The sequence below is a fragment of the Hemitrygon akajei genome, chromosome 11 (genome assembly GCF_048418815.1).
Source record: "Hemitrygon akajei chromosome 11, sHemAka1.3, whole genome shotgun sequence".
Lineage (NCBI taxonomy): Eukaryota > Metazoa > Chordata > Chondrichthyes > Myliobatiformes > Dasyatidae > Hemitrygon > Hemitrygon akajei.
Genome location: NC_133134.1, coordinates 51553738 through 51569114, shown reverse-complemented (window position 1 = coordinate 51569114; position 15377 = coordinate 51553738). Strand labels below are relative to the sequence as shown.

The following is a 15377-nucleotide window of genomic DNA, read 5'->3' as shown; positions in this document are numbered from 1 at the left end:
GATGAACAAAAGAAAAGTTTTGACACATTGAAGCAGTTGGTTACCAATGCACCAGCACTCAAGTTCTATGATGTCAATAAACCGGCGACAATGTCTGTGGATGCCAGTTCGGAAGGAATAGGAGCTGTTATACTGCAGGATGGGAGGCCTGTGGCATATGGATCACGAGCACTTACAGACTGTCAACGTCGATATGCTCAAATCGAGAAGGAATTACTTGCCATAGTTTATGGGTGTGAGAAGTTCCACCAGTATGTATATGGCAAAGAAATCCAGGTTGAGAGTGATCACAAACCACTTGAGAACATCTTCAAAAAGCCACTTCACCAAGCTCCTATGAGGCTGCAAAGGATGCTTCTCAGGCTACAGAGGTACACTCTCACAGTCACCTATAAGCCAGGAAAAGAACTGCACATCGCTGATGCTTTGAGCCATGCTTACCTCAAAGAGCAAAAGGAAGAGTTGCTAGGAAAAGAGCTGGAGGTCAGCTGGGTTACACCTCAGCTACCCATCTCTGAGGAGAAGTTGAACATGTTCAGGAAAGTGACTGAAAGATCCTGAAATGCAAATGCTAAGAGACATTACAATGAATGGATGGCCAACAGAAAGATGTTCCAAAAGAAATACAGAAGTACTGGACATTTAAAGAGGAAATTAGCTATGCATCAGGACTAATGTTCAAAGCGGCAAAACTCATAGTACCAAATCAAATGAGACAGGAAGTGCTCAACAGAATTCATGAGTCACACCTGGGGATAGTGAAATGTAAAGAAAGAGCAAGGGACATTCTCTATTGGCCAGGTATATCAACTCAGATAGAGGTCATTGTGTCTCAGTGTGCTGTCTGTAATGAAAATAAAAACAGCAATCCAAGAGAGCCTTTGCTTCCCCATCCACTACCAGGAAGACCATGGGAGAAGCTTGGCACAGATCTCTCACTACAATGGTGCAGAATATCTGCTTTGTGTGGACTACTATTCAAAATATCCGGAAATCACCAAGTTAAGTGACACGTCCAGTCAAGGTGTCATTACCGCAATGAAGTCGACATTTGCAAGACATGGTATTCCAGATATTGTCGTCAGTGACAATGGTCCACAATATGCCAGTGGTGAGTTTAGAGAGTTTTCAGAAAGCTGGGAATTTCAACATGTTACTTCCAGTCCTGGGCACGCTCAGTCTAATGGACAAGCAGAGAGAACTGTACAAACTGTGAAGAACATGCTCAAGAAGACACAAAGCAGCAACGGTGACCCGTACATTGCTCTGCTTGAATACCACAACACACCGATTGAGGGTGTGGGGTTCTCTCCTGCACAGCTGTTGATGGGACGTTGTCCGAAGTCAAAACCGCCAACATCCACAACTCTACTGACTCCTGAAAGTAATGCTCAAGTACATGACAAGCAAATAAAGCAAAAGAGCTACTATGACAGACATACAAGACAGTTACCAGATCTGCATATAGGTGAAAATGTCAGAATACAGAGAGGAGACACTTGGCAGCCAGCTGTGGTTGTGAACAGGCATCAGCAACCAAGATCCTTCATAGTTCGCGCACCGGATGGAAGAGTCTACAGGAGGAACAGGAAGCATCTGCTGAAGACAGGTGAGAGGGTGTTTCCACGTACAGATACACAGGACATTTCCACGGATACAGACATGGAAACAAACGACACCAAGAGTGAGGGGCATGACGAAACCCCACGACACAATGAAGGTGAAAGTTTGGCGCAGACAGACTGAGGTGGAAATGCGGACACAGAGGTTACTCGAGAGACTGACTCTGAAGGACAAGCACAGTCACAGTTCTATCGCACAAGGTCTGGGAGACAAGTCAAACTTCCAGCTAGATACAGAAACTAGATCTACCTACAGTCTCGCACAGTTTGAGACAAAATCACACATGTTATAAGTTCCAAGGTGTGAAATAAAAGGTTTATTAGTCTATGTTAGTAAAAGAAAATATACTGCTATTAGTATTGTAAGATACAATGTAGAATACAGTATAAGAAGTTAAGATTTTTATTAGTTTATGTCATGGCTATTGTAATGTTAGAAAGTCATACCTAGAGGCATTGTTTTGGTAATTCACAGTATTGTAAAAAAAAACTTGAGAAGGGGGATGTAATGTATTATGTGAGTATTTGTAGGTCAGAGTCTGTATGATGTCAGAACGCAGGGTTTTTGTAAAATGGAAGCCTGGTGAATAAACGTGTGTGTTTAATACTGGGGTGTCCGAGTCACATTAACGCTACATTGGCAACCTTGTACACAACAAATTGAACCAAGAATAAAATGAATGTGTGGCTTGTCCTGACTAAGTTGGCCAGGCTCTATCAGATAGTGGCTTGTAATTGTCCATATCCACCTGAACCGTAAGTGGACAAATATCAACCCCAGTGAACGTGGAGTAGATCAACCTGGTGGATGGAGGCCAAGTAAACCAAGCAGATGCATGCCAAGTGGACAGAGATCAAGTGTATGGACTAAATATATTGGGTATACTTTGGCCTAGTAGATAAAACATTCAATGGCAGATTAGAAAGAAAGTAAATGAATGCAATGAAGTAGATCAGGTGATCTTTGTTCAGCAAACAAAGTGAAAATGGATAAGATTGGCTCGGGGAATCAAACCAGTTGAGCCAGATACACATAAATCAGATAGATTTCAAATAAGTAAATTAGACTGACACAGACAAAATGGACTATGTATACAGAACTGGGTGGACAACAGATGGTAGACAATGTGGGTTTGGACACAGCATCTATGATACTGAAAGGTGAAATGACTACTTGGTGTTCAAACTCACCCTGAGGTATCTCCTGCGATTTGTAAACATGAAAACAATGGATCGGACTCTGATGAAGTTCTCCTTTAACTTCTGGAATTTTTTCCTTAAAGATAAACAAAGAGAAAAAAAATATATGAAAGATGATTTTCTCCTTTTGGTCTCACAATGGGTTTGGACATAACTTCAAAACATAACGCACTGTTTAGGAAGTCCTATAGTCTTTGGGAAATTGTACTTAATATTCACAAAACCTAACTGACATCTATGCAGATGACTTCCCATGTTCTCCTCTTTATAGCGTAACTATGCCTTGGGCAGGATGTTTAAATTGGCTAAATACAGGGGCTGCCATTGAGCGTTAAATACTCCTGGCCCAAAAGACCAAGGATACCATTTTTAAAAAACATATAATACCATTGTATATTCTTCATCCTTGAAAATATTGTTGTCTTAAGGAACAAGTCCATTCCCTTGATATTAGACTTTGCAATGTTGCAGTCTCCCTTACTGAAATATTGGAACAAGAAGTGTTCTTGGGAAGGCTTAGGTATGTAAATTTCCAAGGATTGGTGTGCTGACACGAGTCCATTTTGTACTGCCACTGGTCATCCTCTTGCAAACTATTCAGCTTTGATCATCAAACTTGAAGGTGTCAATGGTCATTACACATTCACTGAATTGTACCATAAGGCCATTACACAAATATAAGACCATACAAAATAGGGTTCAGAAGCAGCCATTGTTCTTTATTGATGCTGTACCATTTAATAAGAACCTGGCTGATCTAATTGTGACGTGTATTTAATATTTCAGTTATATTTGAGTAATATTGTAAATATGTTGTTTGATCAAGCATTCTTTGTTTATTTATATAATTCATTATGGGTTATATGTAGAAGTACGTGAAAGGCATACGTCATTATGTCTCCATGTCATATGTATGTGCTTTAGTAAAGTAAAACTAAGTACGCACACATCTCCGGGCTCCCGTGTTTGTCTTTTATTTAGTTTTGGAGTTGCAAAACATAACAATGGTGAAGAGGTAGTTTTAAAGCAAAGCCGAGATGACTACCTACCTATTGAAGTGCAGCATGATTTTTTTTCTTCACAAGGGGAGAGAGACACACACTTGAGTTGAAAAAAAAGCACAGCAGGTGTTTCTTCAGCAAGGGGAAGAGACAGTCAAGTTAAAGAAAGCAGAAAACACAAAATTGCAGGTTCATTAACAGTGTGTACTGAGTGATAATGATAATAAATCGGGAAAAAAGCAGAAATAGCTGGTTGCATTGGAATGATAGACACGTTCAATTGCACAACAGGTAACTGAGTGATGTATACTGAATGAATTGAGCGGTATTTTGAAGCAATTGAAATAAACAATGAAAAGCGAGAGCCAGTTTTGCTGAGTATAATTGGTGGAAAAATACACAGTTTGATTGGAAGTTTGACTGTTCCAACCAAACCAACCGAAATCAGCTTTGCTAATACCATGAATGTAACACAGGAGCATTTAGTACTGAAATCATTATTGATTGAAAAATGCTTTAGGTTTCATAAATGGAATCAAAAGAAAGGGGAGTCCAGTTCAGCTTGCGTGGCTGAATTGAAGAGATTGTCTGAGCATTCTTAGTTCAGAGATGGGCTTAAAGATGCACTGTGAGATCGTTTATTTTGTGGAATTTTACAAGAAAGCATTCAAAAATGGCTCTTAACTGAAGCACAACTCACATTTTAAAGAGCAGTTGAAATCACTATATTAATGGAAACAGCAGCCCGAGACGCAATTGAGTTGCAGTCAGGAATGAAAGTGAGCGTGAACAAATTTGCAATGTCTAAACAGAAATCAGCCTGGCCAAACAAGTTGTGTTACCATTGTGGCAGGGGCTCACATACTCCAGACCAATGCAGATTTAAAGGCAAACTTGCAGAAAATGCAACAAAGTAGGACACATAAAAAGAGCATACCGGGCAAACAAAAATAAACAGACTGCACAGGGAAGAGAAAAAGATAAAAAAAACAGTCACTGCAGTTTCAAAAGGAGCAGTAATCTGCATATTGTTGATGAAAAATCTGATTATGATAGAGTCATGTAGGGACTGCGTAGCCTTGAGATTTACGATATGAAAACTAACAAGAGACAAGCAATATGGTTTATACCAGAAGTAAACGGCAAATTAATTAAAAAGGAATTGGACAGTGGCTCAGCTGTTTCAGTCATTCCACGAAATGAGTTTGAATGGCATTTCAAAGATACTGAAATGAAGCCAGCAGATATCCAACTAAGGACTTATACTGGAGAAAAGATAACTCGTGTGAATGAAATTCTTAACAGTGAAATACAACAAACAACAAGCTACATTGGGCTTGTATGTGGTAAAAACAGGAGGGCATCATTGTGGCATCGTGATTGGCTGAGACAACTATAACGTGATTGGAGAGCCATCCACGATTTTCATGCCACAACCCCTGCAACAGAGTTAGTTGAAAGTGAATTAAGAAAGGTATAGATGACGCCACAGCAGCGTTCAAGGATGGCATTGGAAAACTCAAACATATCAAGGATAGAATAGTGTGAAATGAAGATGCCACGCCCAAGTTTTACAAATCTGTCCTGTTCCTTATACCACCCGCGATAAAGTGGCCAGTGAGCTAGATCGCATGGAGTTTGAAAGAATTCTTTCCAAGGTAGAATGGAGCCCATTTGCAATACCAGTGGTCCTAGTAGCCAAGAAGGATGGGCCTGTAAGGATCTCTGGGAATTTTAAGGTCATTTATTTAGGTATAACATTCTTGCAGGAAAGTTTGCTAGTGCTTCTCGGGGTGGGGGTGGGGTTAAACTAAATTTGCAGGGGGCAGGGATCCAGAATGCGAGAGAGGATAGCGAGATGAAGAATAAAGGACAGGTGGGGACTACACGGTTCCGGAATATTAAGTGTGTAGTAGAGAAAGGTGAGGCGGAACAAGTGATAAGGAGGACACATGTACAGAGGGATGGTCTGACGGAACATGGAGTTAAATGTGCAGAAAGAATAAGTAAATTTAGGAAGGACAACAAGATTCAAGGGGCGTATAGCCCGAAGGGAGTTTGGGGAGCTGGGTTAAGCACAATAGGCAGCGATTTAAACAGAGAGAGGAGAAATGGGCTAAAAATTCTATATCTGAATGCACGAAATGTCAGAAATAAGGCGGATGAGCTTGAAGCTCAGGTGCGAATGGGTAACTATGATGTTGTTGGGATAACGGAGACATGGCTGCAGGGAGATCAGACCTGGGAAATGAATGTACAAGGGTATACGTGCTATCGTAGGGACAGAAATGTGGGTAGAGGTGGCCCTGTTGGTGAGGAATGAGATTCAGTCCTTTGCAAGGGGGGACATAGGATCAGGAGAAGTAGAGTCTGTGTGGATAGAACTGAGGAACAGTAATGGCAAAAAGACCCTAATGGGTGTTGTCTACAGGCCACCAAACAGTAGTATGGATATTGGGTGCAAGTTGAATAGGGAGTTAACATAGGCATGTGGCAAAGGTAATGTCGCAGTAGTTATGGGGGATTTCAACATGCAGGTGAACTGGGAGAATCAGGTTGGTGCTGGACCCCAGGATAGGGAGTTTGTAGAGTGCCTACGGGATGCATTCTTGGAACAGCTTGTACGAGAGCCGACCAGGGACAAGGCTATTCTGGATTTAGTGTTGTGTAATGAACAGGATTTGATAAGCGAACTTGAAGTAAAGGAGCCATTAGGAGGTAGTGTGATATAATATGATAAGTTTTTATCTGCAATTTGAGAAGGATAAGGGCAGATCAGAGGTGTCAGTGTTACAGTTGAACAAAGGAGACTATGGAGCCATGAGGGAGGAGCTGGGCAAAGTTAACTGGATGGATATCCTAGCAGAAAAGACAGTGGAACTGCAATGGCAGGTATTCTTGGGAATAATGCACAAGGTGCAAAATCAGTTCATCCCCCGGAGAAGGAAGGATTCAAAGGGGGGAAAGGGGCCACAGTGGTTGACAAAAGAAGTCAGAGATTGCATAGCATTAAAAAAAAGGAAGTATGACAGAGCTAAGGTGAGTGGGAGGACAGAATATTGGGAAATTTTTAAGGAACAACAGAAGTTAACTAAAAAGGCAATACGGGGAGAAAAAAATGAGGTATGAACGCAAGCTAGCCAGGAATATAAAGGAGGATAGCAAAAACTTTTTTAGGTATGTGAAGAGAAAGAAGATAGTTAAGAACAATGTTGGGCCCTTGAAGAATGAATTGGGTGAAATTGTTATGGGAAACAGAGAAATGGCAGAAGAATTTAATAAGTACTTTAGATCTGTCTTCACTAGGGAAGACAGAAGCAATCTCCCTGATGTATGGATGGGCCAAGGACATAGGGTAACAGAGGAAATGAAACAGATTGACATTAGGAAGGAAACAGTGATGAGTAGACTGATGGGACTGAAGGCTGACAAATCCCCAGGTCCAGATGGTCTGCATCCTAGGGTACTAAAGGAGGTGGCCCTGGAAATTGCGGATGCATTGGTAATCATTTTCCAATGTTCCTTAGATTCAGGATCAGTTCCTGAGTATTGGAGAATGGCTAATGTTATCCCACTTTTTAAGAAAGGAGGGAGGGAGAAAACAGAGAACTATCGTCCTGTCGACTTAACATCAGTAGTGGGGAAGATGCTAGAATCCATTATTAAAGATGAAATAGTGGCATATCTAGATAGCAGTGATAGGATTGGGCCGAGCCAGCATGGATTTACCAAGGGCAAATCATGCTTGACTAATCTGTTGGAGTTTTTCGAGGATGTAACCAGGAAGTTAGACGGGGGAGATCCAGTGGATGTAGTGTACCTCGATTTTCAGAAGGCATTTGATAAGGTCCCACATAGGAGATTGGTGGGTAAAATCAGAGCTCATGGCATTGGGGGGAAGATATTGACATGGATAGAAAACTGGTTGGCAGATAGAAAGCAAAGGGTAATGGTGAATGGGTGTTTCTCGGAATGGCAGGTGGTGACTAGTGGGGTGCCACAGGGCTCGGTATTGGGACCACAGCTGTTTACAATTTACATCAACGATTTAGATGAAGGCATTGAGAATAACATCAGCAAGTTTGCTGATGATACTAAGCTGGGTGGCAGTGTGACATGTGATGAGGATGTTAGGAGAATTCAGGGTGACTTGGATAGGCTGAATGAGTGGGCAGATACTTGGCAGATGATGTTTAATGTGAATAAGTGTGAGGTTATCCACTTTGGGAGTAAGAACAGGAAGGCAGATTATTATCTGAACGGTGTAGAGTTAGGTAAGGAGAAATACAAAGAGATCTAGGGGTCCTTGTTCATCAGTCACTGAAGGTGAATGAGCAAGTGCAGCAGGCAGTGAAGAGGGCTAATGGAATGTTGGCCTTTATTACAAAGGGAATTGAGTACAAGAGCAAGGAAATCCTTTTGCATTTGTACAGGGCCCTGGTGAGACCACACCTGGAGTATTGTGTACAGTTTTGGTCTCCAGGGTTAAGGAAGGACATCCTGGCTGTAGAGGAAGTGCAGCGTAGATTCACAAGGTTAATTCCTGGAATGTCCGGACTGTCTTACGCAGAGAGGTTAGAGAGACTGGGCTTGTACACGCTGGTATTAAGGAGATTGAGAGGGGATCTGATTGCAACATATAAGATTATTAAGGGATTGGACAAGATAGAGGCAGGAAATATGTTCCAGATGCTGGGAGAGTCCAGTACCAGAGGGCATGGTTTGAGAATAAGGGGTAGGTCATTTAGGACAGAGTTAAGGAAAAACTTCTTCTCCCAGAGAGTTGTGGGGGTCTGGAATGCACTGCCTTGGAACGCAGTGGAGGCCAGTTCTCTGGATGCTTTCAAGAAGGAGCTAGATAGGTATCTTATGGATAGGGGAATCAAGGGATATGGGGACAAGGCAGGAACAGGGTATTGATAGTAGATAATCAGCCATGATCTCAGAATGGCGGTGCAGGCTCGAAGGGCTGAATGGTCTACTTCTGCACCTATTGTCTATTGTCTATCTTTTTAGTCGACGTGGATAGGCTTTTTCCATTGAGAGTAGGGGAGATTCAAACAAAAGGACATGAGTTGAGAGTTAAGGGGCAAAAGTTTAAGGGTAGCACGAGGGGGAATTTCTTTACTCAGAGAGTGGTAGCTGTGTGGAACGAGCTTCCAGTAGAAGTGGTAGAGGCAGGTTTGGTATTGTCATTTAAAGTAAAATTGGATAGGTATATGGACAGGAAAGGAATGGAGGGTTATGGGCTGAGTGTGGGTCAGTGGGACTAGGTGAGAGTAAGCGTTCAGCACAGACTAGAAGGGCTGAGATGGCCTGTTTCTGTGCTATAATTGTTATATGGTTATATCATCAACCCAGTACTGAAAATAGATCAATACCCTCTGCGAAGAATAAAGGATACCTTTGCAAACCTTTCTGGAGGGAAAAACTTCAGCAAAGTGGAGTTAACTGAGGCCTAACTGCAGATGGAGACGGAAGAAGAGTCCAAAGTGTTTCTCATCATAAGCACTCATGAAGGGTTTTATTGCTATAACAGACTTATTTTTGGAGTAGCATCTACACCTGCACTGTGGCAGAAAGCTATGGACCAGGTGCAGCAACACTGCCCAGGCACTCAGTGTTACCTGGATGACATCATTGTTACCAGTGATGATGACATGGAATGTCTCCAAATTATCAAGGCAGTGTTAAAAACATTTGAAGATTATCGGCTCAGAACACAATTTGACAAGTGTGAATTCTTTAAACAAAGCATCACTTACTATGGTCACACTATTGATACACAAGGATTATGCAAGTGTGCTGAGAAAATTCAAGCAGTGGTAGATGCCCTAAGACCAGAGGATGTGTCACAGTTGCTGTCCTTTTTAGAATTTGTCAATTACTATAACAGGTTCCTGCTAATCCTGGCCACTGTGCTCCACCCCTTGAATTTATTACTATTGAGCATAAAGAAATTGCAATGGACAAAGCAGTGTGAGGTAGCTTTCCTCACATCAAGCACCAAGGAAATGGTGATGTTAGACACTGTACTCACAGATTATGATCCACAATATCTTGTGAGTTTGCCTGTGACACCTCACCTTATGGTATAGTCCTTATGGACAGTCATGTCACATGTAATGAGTGATGGAAGTGAACATCTGATACCCTTTACATCTCGTTCCCTTACTACTGCAGAGGAAAATTACACACAGATTGACAGAGAGGCCTTGAGTCTGGTCTGGGGTGTAAAACGTCTCAATCAGTATTTGTATGGGAGAGGAGTTTACCCTCATTACTGATTGTCAACCACTGGAGTTCTTATTCAAGCCACAGAATAACGTTCCATTAGTGTTCCATGGGCTCTGCTTCTTGGAGGACACAGCTAAAATATCAAATTCAAGAGGACAGCTAATCATGGAAATGCTGTTGGATTGTCCTGTTTATCCTTGGAAAAGAAAATACCTGAAAAGTTGACAAAAGAGGACATTCCTCTTGATGTATTCTCCCTAATGCAAATTGAAAGCCTCATTATGGCAGGCGTGATCCAAAGAGAAACCAGAAAAGAGCCCCCACTATCTCAGGTCTACATGGTAACCCAAAATGGGTGGAATATGCAGCAGAAATATCAGTTCCCCCATTTTTACCAGCTTGCCATGCACCGTTGGGCTGCCAACACATCCAGAAGATGCCAAGAGCAGCACCTCTCCATCCCTGGGAATGCCCTGCATTGCCCTGGTAGAGAATTCATATAGAGTTTTCCAGATCATTCAATGGCACAAATTTCTTGGTAGTCGTGGATGCAGCTACAAATTGGCCCGAAGTATAGCCTCCACTACAGCCTCACACACAGTTGATGTGTTGAAATGCCTCTTTGCAAGGACTGGAGTTCCTGAACACTTAGCCAGTGACCATGGACCACAGTTTGTGGTGGAACAGTTTCAGTCATTCCTGAACATTAATGGAATAAGACACACCACATCTGGACCGTATCACTCACAAATGGCTTGGTGGAAAGGTTTGTCCAGAGCCCAAAGAACTCACTGTGAGCAATGTCAGCAGAACACACCACACTGACACTGAATCAGAAGCTCACTAATTTCCTTCTTGCATATTACAATGCAGCATATTTCACAACCACCAACTCACCAACCATGCTGTTCCTGGCTCATCCCTTGCACTCACACTTGGCTCTCCTCAAACCCAATCTCAGAAGGAGTATGCTGGACAAACAGCTGAGTCAAACTGAGAACTCCTCAAACAAGGAGGTTCAATGTTTCACTACAGAGGTGATCAAAAGTGGGCACTTGGGGAGATTAGGGACAGAACTGGACCACTCTCTTACACCACGGAGATTGCGTCTGATGTAATCTGGTGATGACATGTCAATCAGTTGAGAAGTATACAAAGGTATACATATAAGATGACTAGAGAGCAATACATTACATATTTGAGTTGAGATGCATTCTATATTGAGTTGGAGTTTATAGGTATGCAGGGAGGAGTGTTGTGTATTTAATAGTTAAGTAATATTAGAAATATATTGTTTGATTAATTGTTCTTAGTGTATTTACATAATTCATTATGGGTTATATGTAAAAGTACGTGAATGGCATACGTCATTATGTCTCCATGTCATATGCATGCACTCAATATAGTAAAACTAAGTACACACGCATCTCCTGGCTCCCGTGTTCTTCTTTCAATTAGTTTTGGAATTACAAAACACTCCATTCATTTTTTTTCTTTCAACTTGTTTATGAAGCTCTGTTCTAACACAGATTAATCTCTCCAGTTTGGATACAGGATTTCTCTCGTACCTGGTAATGTAGCCTCTGGCTGAAGCCTGCAGCAGTATGATTGTTCTCCGGAGTTCTGTATAACGTTTCCTGGCAAAGAAACCACGGGCATAGCGTTGCAGAGTTAGAGAGGCAATAAGCATGAGGCCATCCCGTTTACTGTCTAGAGTGTGGTACAAGTTCTCCTTGATAAATATCTGAAACAAATCCAGATGGCAGTTTGTCACTCTTGTATTGATAGATGTATGGCTTTATAACATTTTATTTTACCTCGCCACCCTTTCCTGTTTAAATGCTAACTTAAGTTTTCAATGGCAGTATTTACAAAAACGTAAATGCTTACCAACTTTTGGATTAGATCAAAATTATTATTTCCTTGATCTTCAGGATCACAAAAGAAGAACGGTCCCTCAGTTAGGTGAGAATTTATGTTCTTATTCCCACTGACGTCATCACAACAGCATCAAAATGTTTACTGAATTTGTATCTTGTTTTGACCACACACCTTGTTTACTGAATTTGTACCTTGTTTTGGCCTCTGGAACTACATGTGAATGAGACTCTATATATGGAACTAAACTCCACTGAAAAATGTGTGTTTCATATGCCTATGCAGTGCATTTAAATAAATGCACCACATTGGAGTGGTATTGGCAACCACACCCATTTATCCACCAGTATAGCCCAGTTTACAATCATGATTGAGAAGCGCACGTTCTCCTCCCCTTTGGCTGCAGGACAAACAATTGTCAGTAGGGCAGCACCATGCGCCTGTGGAATGATCACATGCTCATTAATGGGAAGACTCTACCTCCGGCGACTGACCAGTAAGGTGTCGGATGTTATGGAATGCTGCGGTCCGCCATGTTCAGTGAGTCTCCAGTTAGATGGATACTCTCATCACGGACCATCCATTGGTTTTGCTGACAGTTATTTGGAGGAGAAACACAAAAGGCAGCCTCCACGGAAAGGACAACACAGGTACGTGTTTGCAAACACGAGGAAGTCTGTAGATGCTGGAAGTGCAAAACCGCACACACACACACAAAACGCTGGAGGAACTCAGCAGGCCAGGCAGCATCTATGGAAAAGAGTAAACAGTCGACGTTCTGGGTACACGTTGACACATTTATCATGTCTGGAAGGCCAGAAAGACTGGGAATTGGTAGGGAACACACTACCATTGTACTTCTCCAACCTTCCGCAAAACCACTAATGGAGCCAAGAGCCCATCTTTGGCACGGGGGTGAATTTCTCCGATGTAGTAGTTGTTACAGCAGGTTTTTTTTATTAGTTTTTTCTATACATTTTACAAATTAAAAAACCCCAAATCACAGTAAGGAACATTGATACAGTGCAAAATTAAGCATACAATGACAATATGCTACAAAGGAAGAGAATTTAACAAAAAAGCACCTAAATTAAAGACAAGTAAACTTAGTATCCTCCCCAAGCCCCACAAAACAAAAAAAAACTCCAGACCAACCACAACACGATTTAGAGAATATAAATCAGGACAATCAAACTCCCAGACTGTGAATACACTTAGCAACAGAGGATAATAATGCCTACTACCAGAAAAAAAGGGAGCTGAAAGCAAGGGACCGAAAAGAAAAAAAAACCCTAGTCAAGAGGAAGGTTATGAAAGTACTCGATAAAAGGTCCTCACACCTTATGGAACTTTAGATCCGAATTAAGAACTGAATAATGAATTTTTTCGAGGTCCAAGCAGGCCATAATGTCGTTAAGCCATTGAGCATGGGTGGGTGGGGCAACATCTCTCCATCTAAGGAGGATCAAGAGTCTAGCCAGGAGAGAGGCAAAGGATAATATTCGGCATTTGGTCGGACTCAGACATAAATCTGTCTCGCCCCAGAAACCGAACAAAGCAATTAAGGGGTTTGGTTCTAGGTGCTGATTCAGAATATACGATAATGTAGTGAAGACATCTTTCCAAAATTTCTCCAAGCTAGGACAGAACCAGTACATATGAATGAGAGAGGCCACGCCCCTCTTGCATTTATCACAGAGTGGACTAATGTTAGGGTAGAATCGAGATAGTTTAGATTTAGACATATGGGCTCTATGAACAATCTTAAACTGTAAAAGGCAATGGCGCGCACAAAGAGAGGTTGAGTTAACCGATTTGAGAATCGAGTCCCAGCTCTCATCAGATAAGGAGGTATTTAAATCCTGCTCCCAGGCCATTTTAATTTTATCCACAGGGCCCGTCGTAAGGCTGCTAATTTATCTCAAATAATTGATATTAAACCTTTACCTAGTGGATTAATGGAAAGAAATAAGTCCATAGCATTTTTCGCAGGCATTTCAGGAAAGTTAGGAATTAAAGGAGCAATAAAGTGTCTAATTTGGAGATATCTAAAAAAATGAGCATTGGGCAGATTGAACTTTACAGAGAGCTGCTGAAAGGAAGCGAAGCGATTATCAATGAAAAGATCTTCAAAATGTCTAATGCCCTTCCTATACCAAACATGGAATGCTGAATCGTACGTAGTAGGTAAGAAAAGGTGATTATGTACGACAGGGCTGGAAACGGAAAAACCATGGAAACCATAGCATTTCCTAAACTGAGCCCATATACTCAAAGTGTGTCTAACAAGAGGATTAGCTATTAATCTGGACAGACTACTAGGGAGTGCAGAGCCAAGAAGTGCAGAGATAGATAATTCTTAGTGGAGCTCAACTCCATTGCCACCCAATTAGGGCACTCCGGTTGGCCGTGGAAGAAAGACCAAAAGGTAGCACAACGTATGTTAGCTGCCCAATAATATAAACGAAAGTTAGGTAAAGCCATGCCACCCTCTTTTTTAGATTTTTGGAGATGGATTTTATTAATTCTAGAGCGCTTATTCTTCCACAGATATGACAAAATAATAGAGTCTAAGGAATCAAAAAAAGATTTAGGAATAAAAATTGGGATAGATTGAAATAAGTATAAAAATTTGGGGAGAACATACATTTTAACAACATTAATACGACCTACCAAAGACATAGATAGAGGTGACCATTGTACCAGACTCTGTTTTATAGTATATGAAAGATTGGCAAAGTTTTCATGAAAGAGATCTTTAAACTTCCTTGTGACTGTAATTCCAAGATAAGTAAATTGATTATGGACTACTTTAAAAGGGAGATCATGAAATGTTAGTTCTTGTGCTTCTTTATTAATTGGGAAAAGTTCACTCTTATGTAAATTAAGTTTATAGCCAGAGATCTGGCTAAACTGGTCAAGAAGTGAAAACATTAGAGGTAAGGATGTAGACGGATTTGAGAGAAAGAGTAATAAGTCATCAGCATAAAGAGAACCTTTATGCTCAACACCCCCTCTCCAAATCCCGGTCAATTCAGGACAATTTCGAAATGCTATCGCCAAAGGTTCTATAGCCAAATCAAAGAGAAAGGGACTTAAGGGGTATCCCTGACGGGTGCCACGTTTGAGATTAAATACCTGGGATTTCTGAAAATTAGTTAAAACAGAAGCAGTAGGACACAGGTTTGATCCAAGAGATGAAACTTTGACCGAGGTCAAATTTTTCTAAGACTGCAAAAAGGTAGTTCCACTCTATACAATCAAATGCTTTCTCCACATCGAGGGAAATAACACATTCAGGAATCCCAGTTGGAGGTGAGTATAAGATATTAAATAAACGCCAAATGTTAAAAAAAGGGAGATGGTTTTTGATAAAACCTGATTGGTCATCAGAGATAATGGAGGGAATGACGGTTTCTAATCTATGAGCCAAAACTTT

General features: G+C 41.3%; 1 protein-coding gene across 1 annotated transcript in view; it reads right to left on the bottom strand.

The window, feature by feature from the left end:
- The window catches only part of myo15aa (myosin XVAa), a 190413-nt gene that overhangs the window by 128354 nt on the left and 46682 nt on the right, over positions 1-15377 (bottom strand). The window contains exons 22-23 of the mRNA XM_073060850.1: positions 11629-11804; positions 2814-2898 (exon numbers count right to left, since the gene is read on the bottom strand). Of these exons, the coding sequence (XP_072916951.1) occupies positions 2814-2898; positions 11629-11804 (261 nt within the window). The remainder of the gene's footprint in view (positions 1-2813; positions 2899-11628; positions 11805-15377) is intronic.